This window comes from Brienomyrus brachyistius, chromosome 19, assembly GCF_023856365.1.
Source record: "Brienomyrus brachyistius isolate T26 chromosome 19, BBRACH_0.4, whole genome shotgun sequence".
Taxonomy (NCBI): Eukaryota; Metazoa; Chordata; class Actinopteri; order Osteoglossiformes; family Mormyridae; genus Brienomyrus; species Brienomyrus brachyistius.
In genome coordinates this window covers 14,100,829-14,119,534 of record NC_064551.1, presented here as the reverse complement: position 1 = coordinate 14,119,534, position 18,706 = coordinate 14,100,829, and the positions used below count along the sequence as shown (strand labels likewise).

The 18,706-nt window shown below is 45.1% G+C and overlaps 1 protein-coding gene across 1 annotated transcript; it reads left to right on the top strand.

Annotated features, from left to right (window-relative positions):
* Positions 1 to 18,706, top strand: tshr (thyroid stimulating hormone receptor). Its single transcript, XM_048986488.1, has 10 exons — positions 1 to 557; positions 7,302 to 7,373; positions 9,805 to 9,879; positions 11,464 to 11,538; positions 11,848 to 11,922; positions 12,171 to 12,248; positions 13,046 to 13,114; positions 14,339 to 14,416; positions 15,971 to 16,159; positions 16,515 to 18,706. The coding sequence occupies exons 1-10, from the start codon at positions 388 to 390 to the stop codon at positions 17,899 to 17,901; spliced, it is 2,268 nt and encodes a 755-aa protein (XP_048842445.1). The 5' UTR covers positions 1 to 387; the 3' UTR covers positions 17,902 to 18,706.

Genomic DNA, 18,706 nt, shown 5'->3' with positions numbered 1-18,706 from the left:
CCATAATTCGTAAAACTGTCAGTTCCAGTCGCTGACACAAGGGAGCCTCAAACCTCAACTTTACGGCTCCTGTACCCAGCCAGACCGCAAAGTCTCCCAAATCATCTTACATCCCTCAAGTATAAAGTCGACAGCCAATAAGAGCAAGGTGCGTGTGATTGAACGAAACGCATGGGGAAAAAAGGACAGAAGTAGTTTGCGTGACAAAAAGCGCTCCCAGCATCAATTTGCACCAAGGACCAGGTGAGGACGAACGACAGACTGGGTCCTGCATCATTCGGAATATTGACACGTAGGAATTTTAATCGCACAGCTGCTGCTTACTCAAATATTTACCGTAATTGCAGTTTGCTTAAATACCACGGGGGGAAAAATAGCAACATAGCAATGCAATGTATTGCACCTGTGCTTCTTCTCCTTATCGGGTCCCCAACCGGCGCTTTGGGGCACTTCGAAACTTGTCCCCTGATTTGCGAGTGTTCCGAGTGGAAGAGCCGCACCGTTTCGTGCGTCGACATAGACGTGCTGCCTGCCTTCCCTCCCAGCACCGAGACGCTGTAAGTACCCATCTACTTACCTATGTATGTATTCATTTTTTTGTTATATATTTGCATTTATTTTGTAATATAATTATTTGAAAAATCAGCGTTTAGTAGGATGCCCAACTTTGCCTTTACTGACCGAGTAAAAGAGTTTATAATTGGTTTTGTGACATATTCATAAATGTAGCATGGCAACTTTAACGTTAATTAATGTTTTTATTTGAGGAATGTATATAAAAAAACTAAACTGGTGGACAAATGTTCCTTTTTAGTAATGGCATCCTATATAATGGGAATAATAATAATATGCCTAATAATAATAATAATAATGTTATATTTGTTGCTGTTAGCACTGAATTATTCTTCGTGATCCTCGCCTCTCATCACCATGTGCCCATGCCAGTTCCCTAAATATGATCACAGAGGAGGTTCATCGCGTTGCAGTTTGCAGTTCGTCACAGTTTTCACCTTATGACACGCTGAAATCCCATCAGTCAACATCAGACAGTCATTTACCCCGCGTTTCAGTCCTTGCAGCATATATATAAAACTTGAATATCTTTTTTCCCATGTGTAGCCATTGTTTATTTGAGGCCTTACCTCTGAAAGACATTGACAGCCGTATTTCCTAAGGGAGTAGGACCTTGACAGGAATTTGATTAAGAAGTTTATCCCAAAATGACCCCCCCCCCCCCCTCCCCCCCGGAGCAGTGCTTTGGGAGTGTAGAGGTCGTTGCACTCATTCCTCCTCAGGATAATTCCATGCACTCACACCCTTCTGGCTGCACTGATCCGTGGGTTTTTTTAGGCCACATGCGTCCCCTCTGTCAGCTTAGCCGTCGGGCCACTGCAGAGAGTGACCTCAGAGTGCACTTTGGTGTGACTCTCAACGAAACATGCATGGAGGAGCAGTTTGTTAGCAATCTCATTTCAAAGGTGTTTCCAGCCAAAGGCAGAAGATAAAAGGGAGCACATGGATGGTTCTAGTTCCTCACGTTATCGTAAAGCAGTTAAATATCTTACATACTTGGAAATGCGCAAGTTATTGGGACATAATGATCCACTCTGTCATATCATCTAAGGCAGAGGTGGCCAATCTTATCCGCAAAGGGCCGGTGTGTATGCGGGATTTTGGGGTAACCTGTAGGTCAGGTACTCAAACCCAGGTGTGGTTTGTGTCAATCAGTCAAAAAAAAACAGGAAGACTTTAGCTGCACATTTTACTGTTAGCCGCAAACTCCATCAATCACATGCTTGTAAACACTAGAGGTTCTGCTGATCAGAGACATGTGAGAAGAGTTTTCCCTTTTCAGGCAACACAACAAGTTTTAGGGAGCATTTGTGTATTTTGGGGTAAAACCTTGACCTATGTCAAGCTAAAGACATCGCAGAAAAGATTTTGCGGTGGATGGCTTGCCGATTAACATAGTCGAGAGAGAGTCATTTAATAAATTAATCACAGCTTTAGCCCCAGGCTACCCAGGAAGACTGAACGATAAGATATGTGAGCGATAAAAGAGACCTAAACATGCTAAATAAAATATAGAATTGTACAATGGATTTCATTATTATTATCATAATTCATTATTATATTATTATAATTAATTTGTCATCGTAAATTTTCTTCAGGATCAATGTCTATCTATCTATCTATCTATCTATCTATCTATCTATCTATCTGTCTGTCTATCTATCACTATTATTATTGTTATTGTTATTATATTATTAACAACAGTATCAATAATAATATCAATAATTATGCATTAAACAAATTGGTTATTGCCCTAGTCCTAGTTCAAAGGTGCCCGCATCAAATCCTGAGGTCTAGTGTTTCTTCTGTGATCTGATGAGCAAACTCGAGGAAAGGCAGGCCTTTGTGCAGGTCTGCAAATCGGCCTGGCAGCTGAGTTTGAGAGCTGTACTCGAGGCGTGAGACGCAGCAGCAAATGCAGATGCAGGCAGTCAGCCCATAAGGTTTGTAACTCCAGAGCGAGAGTGACTTTTGTTAAGGTTTGGGATTTGGAATCCTCTGGATTGTGCAATACCTGCGTAATCAAATTAATTCAGCACCAGTCCTGTTCTTTTGCTTAACCCCTCATTTACCCCGGCTGAAGGAGTGAGGTTAACAGAGGATTTCCTTTAATCACTATCTGATTGTCAGGATGTGGGTTAATTTGGTGTTGTGTTTCAAAAGCGCATTTGAAGAACATAGACCTCAGAACCACACTGCGGTACACTGAACCCAAAGGTTATACAGTCAATGAATGGAACTAAAGAATGTAAAATAGAAATTTAAGTCGTCTACAGAAAAACTATTTTAAAGAAACTGAGGCCAAATAGTCATTGAGTCAAATCTCCAACAACAGCAACATCTGTTGTGTCCTTGAGCAATGCGCCTTGAAGTGCTCCTGTAAATATTTTGCTGCAAAAATAGGGGAAATTGAGCTGTAGTAATGAAAAAAGCCATTGCCAGTGAAGTCACCCTAGTGAAGTGTGTGCAGCCCCAACAGAAACATGAAAGCCACTTTCAGTGGTGTTTAACAGCTGAAGAATCACAGAAGATGAAATTAAATGACGGCGACGAGAAACGAACTGATAAGTGACAGGAAGGCTGAAAGAAAACAGCGTGAGTGACACGGAGGCAGACGCTCCCGTCGTGCTCCTTGTGTGCTGTCGTTGGCGAGGATACGACGGCATCGTAGTGGCTGGAACAGAAACAACACAAACACACTTTATGCTGTTGCTGCTACCATGAGTGAGTGAATATTTACGGTGTGTTTCCGTCATGCGTTGAATCGTCGCATCTGTTTGGTTCGGATACAAAGTTCTTCACCATGAAAGATAAATACTGCAGAGATTGAGTCGCTTGAAATGGACACCATGAAGGAGAGCTTGCTAACGTACCGCTTTGGTGGACCGGCGACCTTTAGAGGCAGTTTACTGAGATCCGGCTGAGAGTGTCAATGGTGTCAGAAAGGTGACGGAAGGCTTGTGTCCGGTGGGAATGTTTTTCTGGTGTTCAGGGGCTTTACACGCCGCTGGAGTGCCGACATTCTCCTCCACCACATTCCACACTATTCCACACTAGTGCTGCTTCCAAAGGGGTCGCAGCACCCCCCTCCCACCACCACCAATTCATACCCATCGCATGCAATCACGTCCAACCAGTGCTCCGATACGACTCCCAGGAATGGCAGCGCCATAGCTGGGGGAAATACTCATTCATCCCGCTATGAGAACCAGAGCAGAGGACAAAAACAAAACCGGGTGAATGAAAATATCCTGAAAATATGGGGCTGAAAATAGAAGGCCAGGCTGGCTGTGCCTGCGTGGACCCCTTCTCCTGACGCACTGCGGGTCCATTAAGCCCCGGCTGAGCGGATATAATGGTGGCTAAATCCACAACACAAACACGCTAGTCTCCCACGGCTGTGGTGAATCCTTGGCCCCGAAGCTGCTGTTCCACTCTGGATTTGGTAGATAGGGATACAGATACCTGCTATGAGAGGCTGGTATTATCCGCAGCGTTCCCTTTGACCCACCTCTCAGCTAGACTGCCTGACAGGATAATGTGATGGCTGAACTAGCTTTGCGAAGAACAGAGATCATTGGGGCGAGTGTGTTGGAAAGCGCACGGCTGCGATGGAGTTTCTGTGTGTGCGCTGGTGTGTGCATGGACTGGCTGGTGTTTTCTCAGGCAGGCTGAGGCACTCGAGGGGTGAAGCGGTAAAAGAAAGCAAAAACGCTCTTTATATGCCCTGGCGGTATAACTGCTGGCTCCCCCTGAACCTCGAGGGGGCTCAAATACAATATTTACACTTTACTGCACGGCTCAGAAATGGAAGCCTGCTGCGTTTCGTTGGAGGAGCCCCAGTGCAGGGAGTGGATGGAGAATGTGTGATCCATCTGTAATAAGGCCCATCAACAGCCTTTGATTAAGGCCGACATTTCCAGTGCCATGAAACTATCCACAATAAGGTTCATACCCAAACTCCCTGCGATCTGTGATTACAGTTAAAATCTCTCCGCTATCCAGTGTCTAAACATATTATCTTTGATTACCAAAAAGGAATAGCATGTTTAAAAAGGTGGACATTGAAAGAGATTTTTTTAAGCTGTGCTTGTTACTGGAGGAAATCGCATGACATCAAAACAGTATGATTGCATTTGTATTCCTGTGATTCTTTTTTAGCAGAATTTAGGAATGAGAAAGTGAGCTTTTAAAAGCCAAAGGCAGTTTGCTGGCAGCGGTGAATAACCAGTAGGCCAGTAGCACTAAACCATTCGGCCAGAATGTACTAAAACGAGGAAAACATGGTAAAGACTGAGCTGCTCTTTAATTAAAGGCCTGTTACGAGAAAACTGTGGTTGTCAACGGGCCCATGTGTCACATGAGATCACTGTAACTGTGTGCCCTGTGAGACTGTCACAGTGTGACCTAAAGTGGAAGTCACCCCTTCCATTTATCAGTATATCTACATTAATGGAAATTACTTAATAACAAGAATAAGAATGATAAATTTCCCATGACCATGCACTGGAAAAGCAGTTGGAGACAGTTGGATGGATGGATGGATGGATGGATAGATGGATGGATCATTATAATGGAATCTGTCCATCCAATGATATATACCTTTATATATACAGTATATACAAGGGTGTGTGTGTGTGGACTGGGGGCTATCGATGAATATTCAGCCATTTTAGAGCTTTCTTGGACATAAACTTCGAGTTATAAATTGATGGAGACTCTCTGGCTTCTGCAGGTGCCCCCCCCTGCCCCATGTGTTTAAAACCCGCTGCCGAGTCGTACTCCGGAGCACCCCTGTTCTGATTGGTGGCCTTTATCACGTCTGGACGACGTGCAGCTTCTGCGTCGAGCGACTGGCCAGATTCTGCTCAGTGTCCCCATGCTTCTTTCCATTTCTCAAAAACGTGCCTCGTTCTCAGCTCTTCAGAAGAAGCCCTCACTCCTCTCTGAATTGGTCCTTTGTTTCAGCAAGCTATTGCCTCCCCCCCCCCCCCCCCTACTTCCGACCTCACCCCGAAATCTGCTGGTCAAATAATATTAAGAATAATACCAGCATGCTATATATTACAAAGGGCTAGGTTAGGACTTACCAGTCCCTGCTGTTAATGCAGTTTCCTGGCAGCCGTAATGTAATTCACACACACTTGAAAGTGATCATTCCCGTCTGGACGTAAACACATGTTATCCTCATATAAAATCAACCTTAGGGGATATTTCATGTCTGAAGCCCACTGGTACCGGTTTATGACGGTACTGTGGAGAGGATCTCCTCGGGCCTCTCACCACGGCTACTCCGGTGTTCTGTGATTCCTCATGTGACTCGGCCAGCTGCGAACGCCACAATAACAGTCCTCTAACAAGCAGAAATCACAGACTTTACGGAATGTGTTTACAAATATATGACTGTCACCTATTGCAGAGCGATGCCAATATAAATATCTATCTATCTATCTATCTATCTATCTATCTATCTATCTATCTATCTATCTATCTATCTATCTATCTATCTATCTATCAACTGGATCTCTATCCCTTGTAAAAACGTAGTCTGTGAGACTGATTTACCAGTCCTGGACTGTGTGCCATCTTATACAAATGACCCAGTCTGCTTTTCTCTTATACCAGAAGAGGTCCACATCCTATTTGATTTGGCCCCTGCTTTAGGTCCAATCAGAGCCAGTATTCCTTTTCTGTTTTTTTTCCCCTGAATGTTACCATGACAAGGTTTACACCGTGAACATCAAAGGAAACGCTTAGTCTACACATTGGAGAAGAAAGGAAAGAAACCGAGGCTTTGTCTAAAGAACCTATAACAAGAACCAGGCATTGTACCGCCGCATGGCATTATGGGAGCGGCAGAAGCGGTTAGGGAGGGGTACATGTGCCCGATGATAAATAATCATAACTGGGCTTTCAGCTCTGTCTCTGAAATTCCAGTTATTCCCTTCCTCATTTGTGTTTTGCCATTTTCTACTCCCTTTAGTGCTATTCATTATGCTGGTCTGTTTCCAAAGAACATCTATAGCGCATATTGGTTAAACTTTGAAGTTCTACCATTAACAATTTTAGCTATTGCAAGAGCAATTTTCCCCTTTTATAATTCAGTATTTCCAATTGAATCATTATTTATTGAGACGATAAATATTATTATATCGTGCTTTATTTTTCTTGTACTCATGTATGCGTGACTAAAAATTTGTTTTAATTTTGAATCAAGTTTCTTTTTTTAGTTATGTAACTCTAGAATAGTGTGAAACTTAATGATGATATTTTGTTTTGTTTTTTCTTTTTAGCTATTTTTTCATTTTGATAGTATCAGTTCCCAAACTAACTGTTTATCATCTTATAAAGCGCATCTTCAATATAATCAAACAGTCATAAAATAATTGAAATCGAGTGCAGTTCTTGTGTGTTTTATTTTTTTTTCAGCCGGCATTGATGTGACATTTTGGTTATTGTGAAAGTTAAATTACTGATTCTATTTTTTGTAGCCTTTTGTACAGCCTTCAATCTGAAAATACTTAAAGGGGAAAGAAAAACTGCCGAAGAAGCACAAACGGCAGCAAATGAGCAGCGCAGTCACGTCACACCAGGAGACACTGTAGAAATGACAATCGCGTGGACGGCGAGCATTACGTACCAAAGAGCGAAGTTCTCTGAACTGACCCACGGTGAATTTCTCCCTGAGACGCACCCCATCTTACTTTCAAGGTTAATTTCTTTAACAGTTGGCTGTTGGAGACGAGGTTGACTTCCCTGAAAGAAGATGCCTTTGCGAACCTAGTCAACATTTCCCGCATGTGAGTAAGCATTTCCCCTACCAAGTGGGGCTGGTTCCTATGTCGATTGCCATGTTAAATTCCCACTGGAACAACTGGTGTGGCGCATACACTACTGGGCAGAAGCGTGGAAACACCTAACGATTTTGACGTTGCACTTTGTAAATTACAGCACAAATATTGCAGGTAATTTTTATAATCATTCAATGATACAAATACATTCTTGTTAATATTTAAACAACTTTACAGAAATAATACATCGGATGAATAAAATTCTGCAATCTTGACAAATAAGTTTCCACAATTTTGGCCACTAGTGTATATATACGGCATTTAATATTTGATCAGAAATTACCAGACTCTTCAGTCAAATTAGTATATTACTACAAAAATCAGTTCATATAATTTCAGGTTAACTGCACTTTCATTAATATGTATGGAGGCAGCCGGTATAATCTCACCATATGAGGGACTGAACAGTCAGATTCCTCACAACCGTTCCAAACTAATAATAACCGGGTCCTTTCAGGCCAACCATAGAGCCCCAAATTCAGAGGAAGGCAAAAAAAACTGGAGCTCCCATCACCTGAGGTGAACATACGGGGAAAAGAGAGAGGATTCGCAGGAACATATCAAATGGCCTAAGGCACTCAGCATGAGGACCATCGCAAAAGACACAGTTATACAAACTGTTATTAATGCAGAGAGCTGTGACCTACATCCCTCTCATACCGAATCTTAACTTACCGGAATGTCATTCATCTTCCAGTGAACTTCACTGTAAATGTAAACATTGTGCTGTACATTAAAAACTATATGCAAAGGATTGAGGATAGAACCTCATCTCCTCAAATCTGAAAATGACTAGGTTTGGTGTTACAGTTAATTGGTTATTGAATTTTTTTATTTCATTTATTAATAATCAGTCGTAATGAGCTTCTGTTTGCGCACTGAAGTGTCTTCATCTCAGGATTCAAAATAAAAACTGAACACGTTAAAACAATATTATATACGTGTACGGCCTGAAGTGAAAGTAATCACAGAAAATTTAACTAAGCTGCTAATTGAATGCAAATCTTTTAAGTAAGTAAGTAGAGTTCTGTTGTCATCCCAACAATAAACAATAAGAATACAATGAGATGAAATATCATTCTCCATGACCATAAGTGCAACATAAAACACAAGACAGATCACAATAATAATGGGATCTTAACAAATTATGAGTTGCTGCACAATGAACACTAAACTGTAGAACCATTTTAATTGTTTATTCCTCATCAAAAATGTTAAAGGTATTTACAAAATGCAATTTCTAGTTTGCTTAGTAACACTAGCCAGGTTAAGTGGCTAGACAATGGATGGATGGATATATAGTTTGCCATGCTAAAACTAGCCCCAAGCTTTGAAAGCATTCATCACCAGCCGTACTGTTTTAATGAATAGATTTCAGTAGCTAAATGTGCTAGATACCCAAAATTCACACTCCACGCACACAAAGGTGATTCTAGGGAGTCTGGGGTCCGGAGGGTGAAAAACTCTATGGAGCCCTCCAACGCACCCCGATAAACCAACATGATAAAATTTGTGACCATTATTTTTGCATGAAGTCTAAATAAATAATATCGACAAAAGAGAACTTAATAAAAACACTTCCTTTATTTTCACTTCTGTGAAAAAGATTGCATGCACTTTATAATCAGCCCGGCTTTGAGGCCACAGACAATCTGCCTGTCCTGTCCCAACACCTCTGACCACACATCCAGCTGCACGGTTCAGCTGGAGGCCTGTTATCGTCAGTGACCCCCCCCCCCCTCCCCCCCCCAAGAGCCGACCAGCCGCAGGAGGGACCTGTAAAGTCCAACAAACAAAACGTTCTCCTGCTGGAGCTGTTGGCGGGGGGCAAGGCAGTCTGAGGGGCTACTGGTTTCCATTTAACCTCAGCAGTCTGTAGCGTGATCGAGTACCCGAGCTCGAGGGAAGCAGTGGCTGATGGGAAGGTATCTGCAGAACTAACAATGCCACTGTGACAGGGAATGTTTCATTGCCAGTGGGAAAATATGGGTGGCTTTCATGCACACTTTCATTTATAATAATAAACCTTTGCAGTAACAAGTGCATATATAGAGATGATTCTTCATGGTACAGTTATTCAGAGAATAATTATTTTATGAATTTAAGTTATTTTACCAAAATAAATTAGTAAACAATTCAACTAAAAGAAAAAAAATGTTATAAATCAATGCTTTTTAAATTTGCTGTCGAGGTTGTCAAAAAATATATTTTGCTTGTAGGTATTGAAATTTGAATTGAATGATAGTGATGGTGTGAAAATGTGAAATTTCACACGCAACATGAGTGACATTTTCTCCTCGGGGTTAAAGGGCAGAAGCCCATTGGACCATAAGTGCAAGCTTTAGGTTCTGCAGCTGAGATGACACTTGGTCTCCCTCAGATACATGTCGGTGGACATGACCCTGGAGAGGCTGGAGAAACATTCCTTCTACAACCTGAAGAAAGTCACACACATGTGAGTATAAGGGGCAGCAGCTTGAATTACCGGGGAGGATTGTGGGTATTCAGGCAAAGCAGAGAGGAGAGCGGACGAAATTTGGTACTTTTATGGAGAAATAATTTAATTATGAGTCATTCGACTGCAATTTTGTTTTTTATTTTCTAATCTACTGTGAAACTGGGTTTTTTCTTTGGCTAATGAAACATGGATCTATCATTAATGAAATATAAAGTATTAAGCAATGAGATCCTAAGGAGAGTTGATGGGTTTCCAGGTTTACAGAGTCATGAGCTGTGATTCAATGCAAACAGCCCCTGTTGGCAGAGACGCTCAACCATTAAAACGACCCATATCGGGCTGCGGACTCGTGTCATTTCAGGACGACAGTCGGCACGTTATTTAAGCATCACAAATATATCTCTGTCTCCATCATTACCATTAGGGAAAGAAAAATAAGCGTCGACTAGGTTTTAACATCTTTTGGGGCAGGACACGTGTGGTGAGAAAGCACCTCGCTACAATAACATCTCCGAGCTGGATGAGGGTCCGCATATAGTGGGCCGGCAGGAAGCACAGCGATTAAGGAGCTGGACCCGCGACAGGAGCTTTCCAGCCCAGCCGGGTCCCAGGAAAGACAGGCCTGCTGTTTTACTTTTGAGCAAAGTGCTCAGCCTGAAGCATCTCGGTTAAAATATCTGCCTGTCTGAACGTGTACGGACCTTTGGGACTTACCCCGGAACCTGTGGGAGGCGTTAGCAGAAAGTTAGGGCTCCTTAAAGGAGGCTGCAGGAAACATCGCTGATGAAACACTTCATAACTTAGGATCTTATGTTGGAGAATGGAGGTGAACGGGACTGCCCTCAGCACTAGTGTGTTCTAATTTTGTATGACTGGAACAACATGTAGCTTCAGAAGCTCGTTTCCGGACATGTGATTGGCTTGTGGTGTAGGGCTTTTTTCCCTGAGCTTTGATTGGCTCCTCTGAGCTTCCGGCATCTACGAGAAATAAATTTGAAAGATGTTTGGGTTGGATCCCCTTCACCCATTTGGCCCAGACGGGCCTAGTATGTGCCATACCTCAAATTATGCTGCCTCTCAGGTTTCTCTCATGAGTAGGAAATTAATATTAAGCTTCCCGTCAGCTGTCAATGTTTTATGGCCATTGTCAAGGTAACGGGAATGTTGCTACACATATATGTAACACAATGGGGAATCTTCCAACCGGGACTGCCAGGTGCACATGTGATTCTCCAGGCGTGTGAACGCAGGCTGTATATATGAGTGCTGAAGGAACTCCCCATGAAAACTGTGTCATCACTGGCACTAACCAGCCCAGGGGAACCTGTGTTAAGCCAGCGGTTACCAACTTGTCCATCTTCTTGACCAGTCTAGACATTGCTATTAATTAATGCATACATTTAATGTGGAATGTCTGACCTCAGTTGAAAATAATGCTGATTAAAAATTACAACAAAAACAAAAAATAAATTCCAGGCAGATACTTTCACGTACTATGCAAACGAAACCTTCTGCATTAAAACGTCGTACCGTTTCAGTAACATTACTGCATTACCTGTCACATCATGTGTCTATTTTTAGAGAAATCCGGAATGCTAGGAGTCTGACATGCGTTGATCCAGAAGCGTTTAAGAGTCTGCCCAGTTTGGAGTACTTGTGAGTACTATCAGTCTATTGTGAGTACTATCAGTCTATTGTGAGTACTATCAGTCTATTGTGAGTACTATCAGTCTCTACATGAATCCAGCTTAAATAAGACATTAACAGAGTGACAGAGACAGCCTTCCTGTCGAGTGTCACAAGGGAATTTCTCGCAGGAGGGAAAACTGTCCTCCTGGGTATTGTGGTGGTTTGGTAGTTACAGCTGAATGTACGGATGACAGCAGATACATATACACCTCTTACACACATGCACTTCGTAAAAACACACTTCTCTAAAAGGTCGGCGTCTTTATTTCTCCACAGGGGGATTTTCAACACGGGTCTCACCACCATCCCCGATCTGAGCAAGATCCACGCGAACGACAGGAACTTCATACTGTAAGCGAGTCGCGAGTCGCGAGCCCGATCCATTCCTGCTCGCCCAGAGGCACGGCTACGGGGCTGCCCGTACCGATCCGAATGGGGAGCCCGGCGATCAGACGAGGGCCATATCACCCGGCCCTCCAGACCTATGCAATCTGATCTGAATTCTGAGTGACCCCGCAGGATTGAGCTTTCGGGGATCACCTGTCCTCCTGATCCCAAAGCAGAGTATCCACCAATTCCCCCATTTTTGTTTTTGACAGTGAAATTGCTGATAATCCCTACATGGCAGAGATCCCGGCCAATGCGTTCCAGGGAATCACCGGCGACGTGCTGACGGTGTAAGTGCGCGTGCGAGCACCTTCAAAACAACGGCATGATAAAATAAGGAGCACATTGCTGCCCCCTGCCTGTCAGGAGTGTCACTCCAGGGCACACCACCCACCCTCCCTCTAATTTATTTAGTCTTCGCAATTTATTTATGACTTAACCCGTAGCTGATAGACTGTTAGACAGAGCATAGCGTGGTGGAAGTTTTGGTGTGCCCGTGTTTTTTTGTAGTATGCGTGGCTAACAGGCTGGTCCAGACGTGGCTTTATCTGTATAAAATGTCACCTTTGAAATGTTTCTCTGAGACATTCCCGGGATCCACAGCAGTTGTGAATTACCGGTCGGCGGGCCTGACAGCACTGATACCACTGACAGCGTGGCTCTCTGCAGAGGCGTGCTCCTGCCAGGGCCCAGCCCGCATGAGTTTCCTTGTTTTGAAATGCAGAGAGCTCAGTTAAGCCTGCGGTCTGGCTATAGAGCCAAGCGCGCAGTGCAGATGCAGACGGGGTGCAGACGCAACCGGGGTGCCAAGCGCGCAGTGCAGATGCAGACAGGGTGCAGACGCAACCGGGCTGCCAAGCGCGCAGTGCAGATGCAGACGGGGTGCAGACGCAACCGGGCTGCCAAGCGCGCAGTGCAGATGCAGACGGGGTGCAGACGCAACCGGGCTGCCAAGCGCGCAGTGCAGATGCAGACGAGGTACAGACGCAAACGGGCTGCCAAGCGCGCAGTGCAGATGCAGACGGGGTGCAGACGCAACTGGGCTGCTCATGCTTCATGGAAACTTACTGTTTGTTTACGCCTGCAGGATGCTGTACAACAATGGATTCACTGAGGTCCACAGACATGCCTTCAATGGGACCAAGCTGGATGCTGTGTGAGGCTATACTGTATCCATAGCAACCTCTATGATAGGCAGCTTATATTCACAGACACATTAGTCACCACAATATAAACCTAATTCACACACATATACAAAACATGCAAAGACCACAAAATTCGGAGAGCAACTGATTTGTGAGGGTGATGCTGTGTAATTAATAACGCATTTATTTATGACTATTTTACCACGGTTTTAAGGTTGTTTAGACCGATGTGAGACTTGCTTCATAATATGACTACCAAGCACAAATAAACAATGGTACTGATTTTATTTTTCAGTCGGATTATAAATTGCAATTAAACTACAACAACTGACTAATTTTATTTGTTCATTAGTATTTAATCAGCATGATATATGTTTTGTCACTTGCATAACAGAAAAATAAGAACATGTAGGATTATTAATAAAAGTGTTTCTCTTAAACTTTTGACCCCCTCCTGGATAAGTTAAATTCGTCTGTTGTCTAACTGTCCAGGAATGTCACGCCATCAGTCCTAAGCTACTCCTCATATTTTCAGCATTTAATCAAATATATATTTTTAAGTACCTGTCCTGCATAGTCAATACACACATTACTGTGCTGAAAATGCAATACAGGCCTAAGAAAGGTAATATACAGGATGTATTTCTTTTTTAAATTTGATATACAATATTCCAGTACAGCCCTGTAGCTGAATCTCATTCTGGACTGGGGGCGTGCAGAGTTCTCATGGGAATCGCGAGCTCGGGGAACTCAGACGTTCCCCACACCGTCTCCGTTCCAGTCCTTCGTTTTTCCTTCTGTCCAGTCAGGATATGAGACGCTGCCACGCCTGCCAACTGACCCCGCAGCCCTAGCAGTAATATTTAGGTGACATAATGGTCACTTAAAATATCGCTGGTGGTCGATGTTGTAAGCTTTACCACACTGGAGTTTGTCTTGGCGTGGAGAGCGCTCGGCCTAAGCGCTGACCCCCAAGCAGTAAAACCAAGACAAACACCAAGTCCATTAGCATAATTAGATTAAGGACATTAATAGTGTGTATCTTAAAGAGACAGGACCCTTTTAGGGAGCATCCTTCTCAGAGGGAGGGTTCAACACTACACCAGAAAGACCTGGTATCAACATTGACAGCTAAAATTAGGAAGTGATTTAGTTAGTGTCCCTTATTCACAAAGCAAAGGAGTCAAAATCGCTGAGGAATACTCACCCCCCTCCGCCCCCTCTCCTTCTGACAGTTATCTTCACAGGAACATGGACTTGAGTCGGATAGATGAGAGGGCATTTGCTGGTGTCCTTGATGGCCCACTGCTTCTGTGAGTGCTGCATTTCGGGGGCTGGTGCTGCTGGGACAGTGCCCCCTCCCACTATTTATCACTAAAATATAAAAGTGAGACTGAACTGAGTCCCCAGAGTGTGCATGCCTGTTTCCTGTATCACTTTCATGCATCTATGACACACAATGCATGTGTATAATCTACCCAATAACAGCTTATGTTATTAATTTCAAGTATGTCAGTTTTCTTTTTTTTTTCCCCTGGTGAGCATATTTGGAACCTTCCGGATCTTCCTGCTTTTCATTTTATCTTAAAAGTGATATTATTTAAACATCATCTCAAAAAAGATACTTACCATAATACTTTCTGGAGGAATGGTCGTCGGGAGTCAACATCCCTATATTATATATCCCTATATAATAAAAGCAAACCTTGGAGCTTGTAGTATTTTGGAAAGTGAGCGAAGAAACAGCACATGACAAGCACGAACGTCTTGGATCCCTAGTTCCTCTAACCGCAAGCTGGACGCGTCCTAATCAAGCAGCACGTTGTATTTCGCCCTGTCTGCACTGACCCGAAAACCACCTATTGTCAATTATGAATCTTTTTTTTCCTCTTTGTTTGGAAATGTGGAAATATCCTTCTCTCCCTCTTAAAGGGGATAAAGGCTGAAACCTTAGCCCTGTCAATCAGCCCTGGAACGTGCGTCTGGTTAAATCATAGGCCCGTAATAGCTTCATCATTGAATGCTCTCTTACTCCTTCACAGTCAAACACAGGCGAGTGAAGTCACTGCACTGAGGTCATTGGCTAAAAATCTCCTAATTACAAAATCAGAAGTGTGCAAGATGTTTTTCTGCCGCCAATGGTGCAATTTTCCCGTAGGGGAGTGAATTGGAGAAGGGGCTTCATTGGAGGAGCGTTACGGACTCGTCTGGGGGCCGGATTCACAAAAAAGCGCTTAGCGGACAGTGCTGGAGCATTCGTGCCACACTTCCTGTGCACCTCTAAGTGTGATTGGCTGTGATTGGCTGTGATTGGCTGGCCTCCTGTCCAGGGTGTCTCTTGTCTTGTGGTCTGTATTTGCTGGCTCCGTGTCACCCTGGAACGGATAAGCCATTGAAAAATAGATATGTAACAGGTTAAAGATATTAAACCGTGTTTGACCTGAGTCTGTCATTGTAGTTTGGCAAAAAAAAACAATTTGACCACCAAAGATGAAAGAAGCATTTTTGGAACTGATCCTCTGGCTAATTAGCATTTGTATCTAATTTGGTTCTTTGAATGGTGTATGCCTGTTGTTATCTTATTCACATGTTTTCTGCTTTAGACAAAAGTGTCTACCAGAAAATACATGAAAATGTTTCCCAACCCAGTACTCGGGAGCCCATAGAGAGTCCATGTTTTGCTCCCTCCCAGTTCCCAGAAGAGGAAAAACATAGGCAGTCTGTGGGTAACTGAGGACCGGGTTGCGAAACATTGACGTAGCCCAAAAGTACCTGCCACATCTGCTGGTGAACAGACAGCTCAAAGTGAGGCGTATTTATTGCTGATTTACTGTCATGAGATTCTGGTATCACTGTTGTTTGGACAGTGACGTCTCCCAGACACGTGTGACCTCCCTGCCGGCGAAGGGCCTCCAGTCCTTGCGGGAGCTCATGGCCCGGGACACCTGGACCCTGAAGAAGCTGCCTCCCGTCAGGACCTTCCAGCACCTGACCAACGCTGAGCTGACCTACCCCAGCCACTGCTGTGGCCTCAAGGGCCTCAAGAAGCGCAAGGGGTTCGTGTCGGGGCCCAGGGCCCCACGCCGCCTTGGTCCCCTCGCTCCCCTGCTCATTTGTACTTCATCACAGACCTTAGAATCTTAGACTCTCCATCTGCTCAAATACTTACTCTCCAATCCAGCTGTTAGCCACTACTGAAAAAAAATAAAAATGTTGACCCTTCAGATGACCAGTAATACATTTGGTATCATTTCCATTCTCTTCCCAGAGTTACTGCTGTCTCACTGGATGCTGTTACATAATGTACTCCCTTTAAACTTCTGAATCTGCTGTATAACATAACACGTTAGCTTTTTGTAAGCACGTATTGGCAGGAAGACTGACCCCTTTTTGATCCGGTTTACCCTACAGATTCCTGGAGTACATCATTTGTAACTTAACCGCTTTCTATGACCAGCACCGCAAGCGGTCGGTGAGCATGTTCCAGGCCCCCGCGCTGAACAGCGACAGTGAGGTGAACACACTCAGCGAGGAGGCCCCCTTCTGGGGGAACCACGGCCATTATGAGCTTGGAGGGAGCCTCCACCACCATCCCTACTATGGCGTGCAGGCCGACAGCGATGTGGGCTTTGGTGAGACGCTGAAGAACCCGCAGGAGGACAGCGGGCAGGACTTCGACAGCCGTTATGACTACATTGTCTGCGAGGAAGGCGGGGAAATCACCTGCGCCCCCATTCCAGACGATTTCAACCCCTGCGAGGACATCATGGGCTCGGGCTTCCTGCGGGTCACCGTGTGGTTTGTGAGCCTGCTGGCCATACTGGGAAACCTGCTGGTGCTGCTGGTGCTGCTGACCAGCCACTACAAGCTGTCCGTGCCTCGCTTCCTCATGTGCAACCTGGCGCTTGCCGACCTCTTCATGGGCGTCTACCTGCTGCTCATTGCCTCCGTGGATCTCCACACGCGCGCCGAGTACTACAACCATGCCATCGACTGGCAGACAGGTCCCGGCTGCGGTCTGGCCGGCTTCTTCACTGTATTCGCCAGCGAGCTGTCGGTGTACACTCTGACAGCCATCACGCTGGAGCGTTGGCACACCATCGTCTTCGCCATGCGGCTGGACCGCAAGCCGCGCCTCTCCCACGCCGTCGCCGCCATGCTGGCCGGCTGGCTCTTCTGCCTGTTGCTGGCGCTGCTCCCCCTGCTGGGCATCAGCAGCTACAGCAAAGTCAGCATCTGCCTGCCCATGGACGTCCACTCAGGGGGGGCGCGGGCCTACGTGATCTCCGTCCTGGTCCTCAACATCGCAGCCTTCGCCATTATCTGCATCTGCTACGCCAGGATCTACTCGGCAGTGCGGCGTCCGGAATGCCGGCCTGGCAGCAAGGACACCAACATCGCCAAACGCATGGCCATCCTCATCTTCACCGACTTCCTGTGCATGGCACCCATCTCCTTCTACGCCATGTCAGCTGTGTTGGACCGGCCGCTCATCACCGTCTCCGACTCCAAGTTCCTGCTGGTGCTCTTCTACCCGCTCAACTCGTGCGCTAACCCCTTCCTGTACGCCATCTTCACCAAGGCCTTCCGCGGTGACATTTTCATTCTACTCAGCAAGGTGGGCCTCTGCCGGCATCGGGCCCGGCGATTTCGGGGCCAGGCCGTGTCCAGCAAGAGCGGAGCTCCGAGTCACGGGACACCGGAGACAAGGAGGAAGGGTGCTAGTGAAATGTGGTTCCGCCTGCAGCAACGGCCTGGCCGGCAAGCCCCTGACACCTGCTTGGCACCGCTGGGGTAGGAAGCCACGAGCAGCCGCCAGACATATTCCTGCTGCCCCAATCCTACATCAGTCTGTAACCCAGACACTATGGCAACACAAATGCCAGGAGGTTTGTGTGCTTATTCTTTGAGGCGTGGTAACCACTTCACTCCACTGGAGTGTGTCCTGCCGGCTGCAGTGACACTGCCTTCCTTTGGACTGCTCGGCAGTGAAGGGTCTATGTTGGTTTTATTATCATGTTTGTATACAGTGCAATCACCTCATTAAAGAAGCATGTATAACTGAGAGCCAGAATTCTACTCTGGAGTACAGGGGTGTGTTTATGACAGAGCTTACAAACGGTTTGCTCTGACTTTTTAGATGTTTCCATGAGATTAAAGCAATCTGACCACAGGGCCTGTAATGTCGTTCTGTTGAGACGAAACTCGGCCATCGTTCATGTAAACCGTCCTTCTGGCTGCCAGTGAGCCACTGGCATTTACGTTGATCAATCGATCAATTAGCACATTGAAGTTGAGTCTAAGGCTACGTTCACACTGCAGACCTTAATGCTCAATTCTGATTTTCTGCTCAGATCGGATTTTTTGTTTGCCTGTTCACATTAAGCTTTTTAATGATGGTAATATCAGATTTCAGTGTGAACGGTTCACTGTACTGAACTGGCCCACGTGCGACAAAACAACAAAGACGCAGTGACGCGCAAAAACAAAGACGTCACTTTTGAAAACTGCCCGGTTACGATATGAGCCTTCCGGTTTTGCCTGAACAGATTCATCTCCCCAAATACTTATTAAACCCAGCACCTCACTGTCCCTCCACTGGC

Excerpts from the sequence above, each read along its gene's own strand:
- tshr (XM_048986488.1), top strand. The coding sequence starts at position 388 with ATGCAATGTATTGCACCTGTGCTTCTTCTCCTTATCGGGTCCCCAACC. Across the intron at positions 12,249-13,045 it reads ACCGGCGACGTGCTGACGGT|GATGCTGTACAACAATGGAT; the intron begins GTAAGTGCGCGT and ends TTACGCCTGCAG. Across the intron at positions 13,115-14,338 it reads GGGACCAAGCTGGATGCTGT|TTATCTTCACAGGAACATGG; the intron begins GTGAGGCTATAC and ends TCCTTCTGACAG.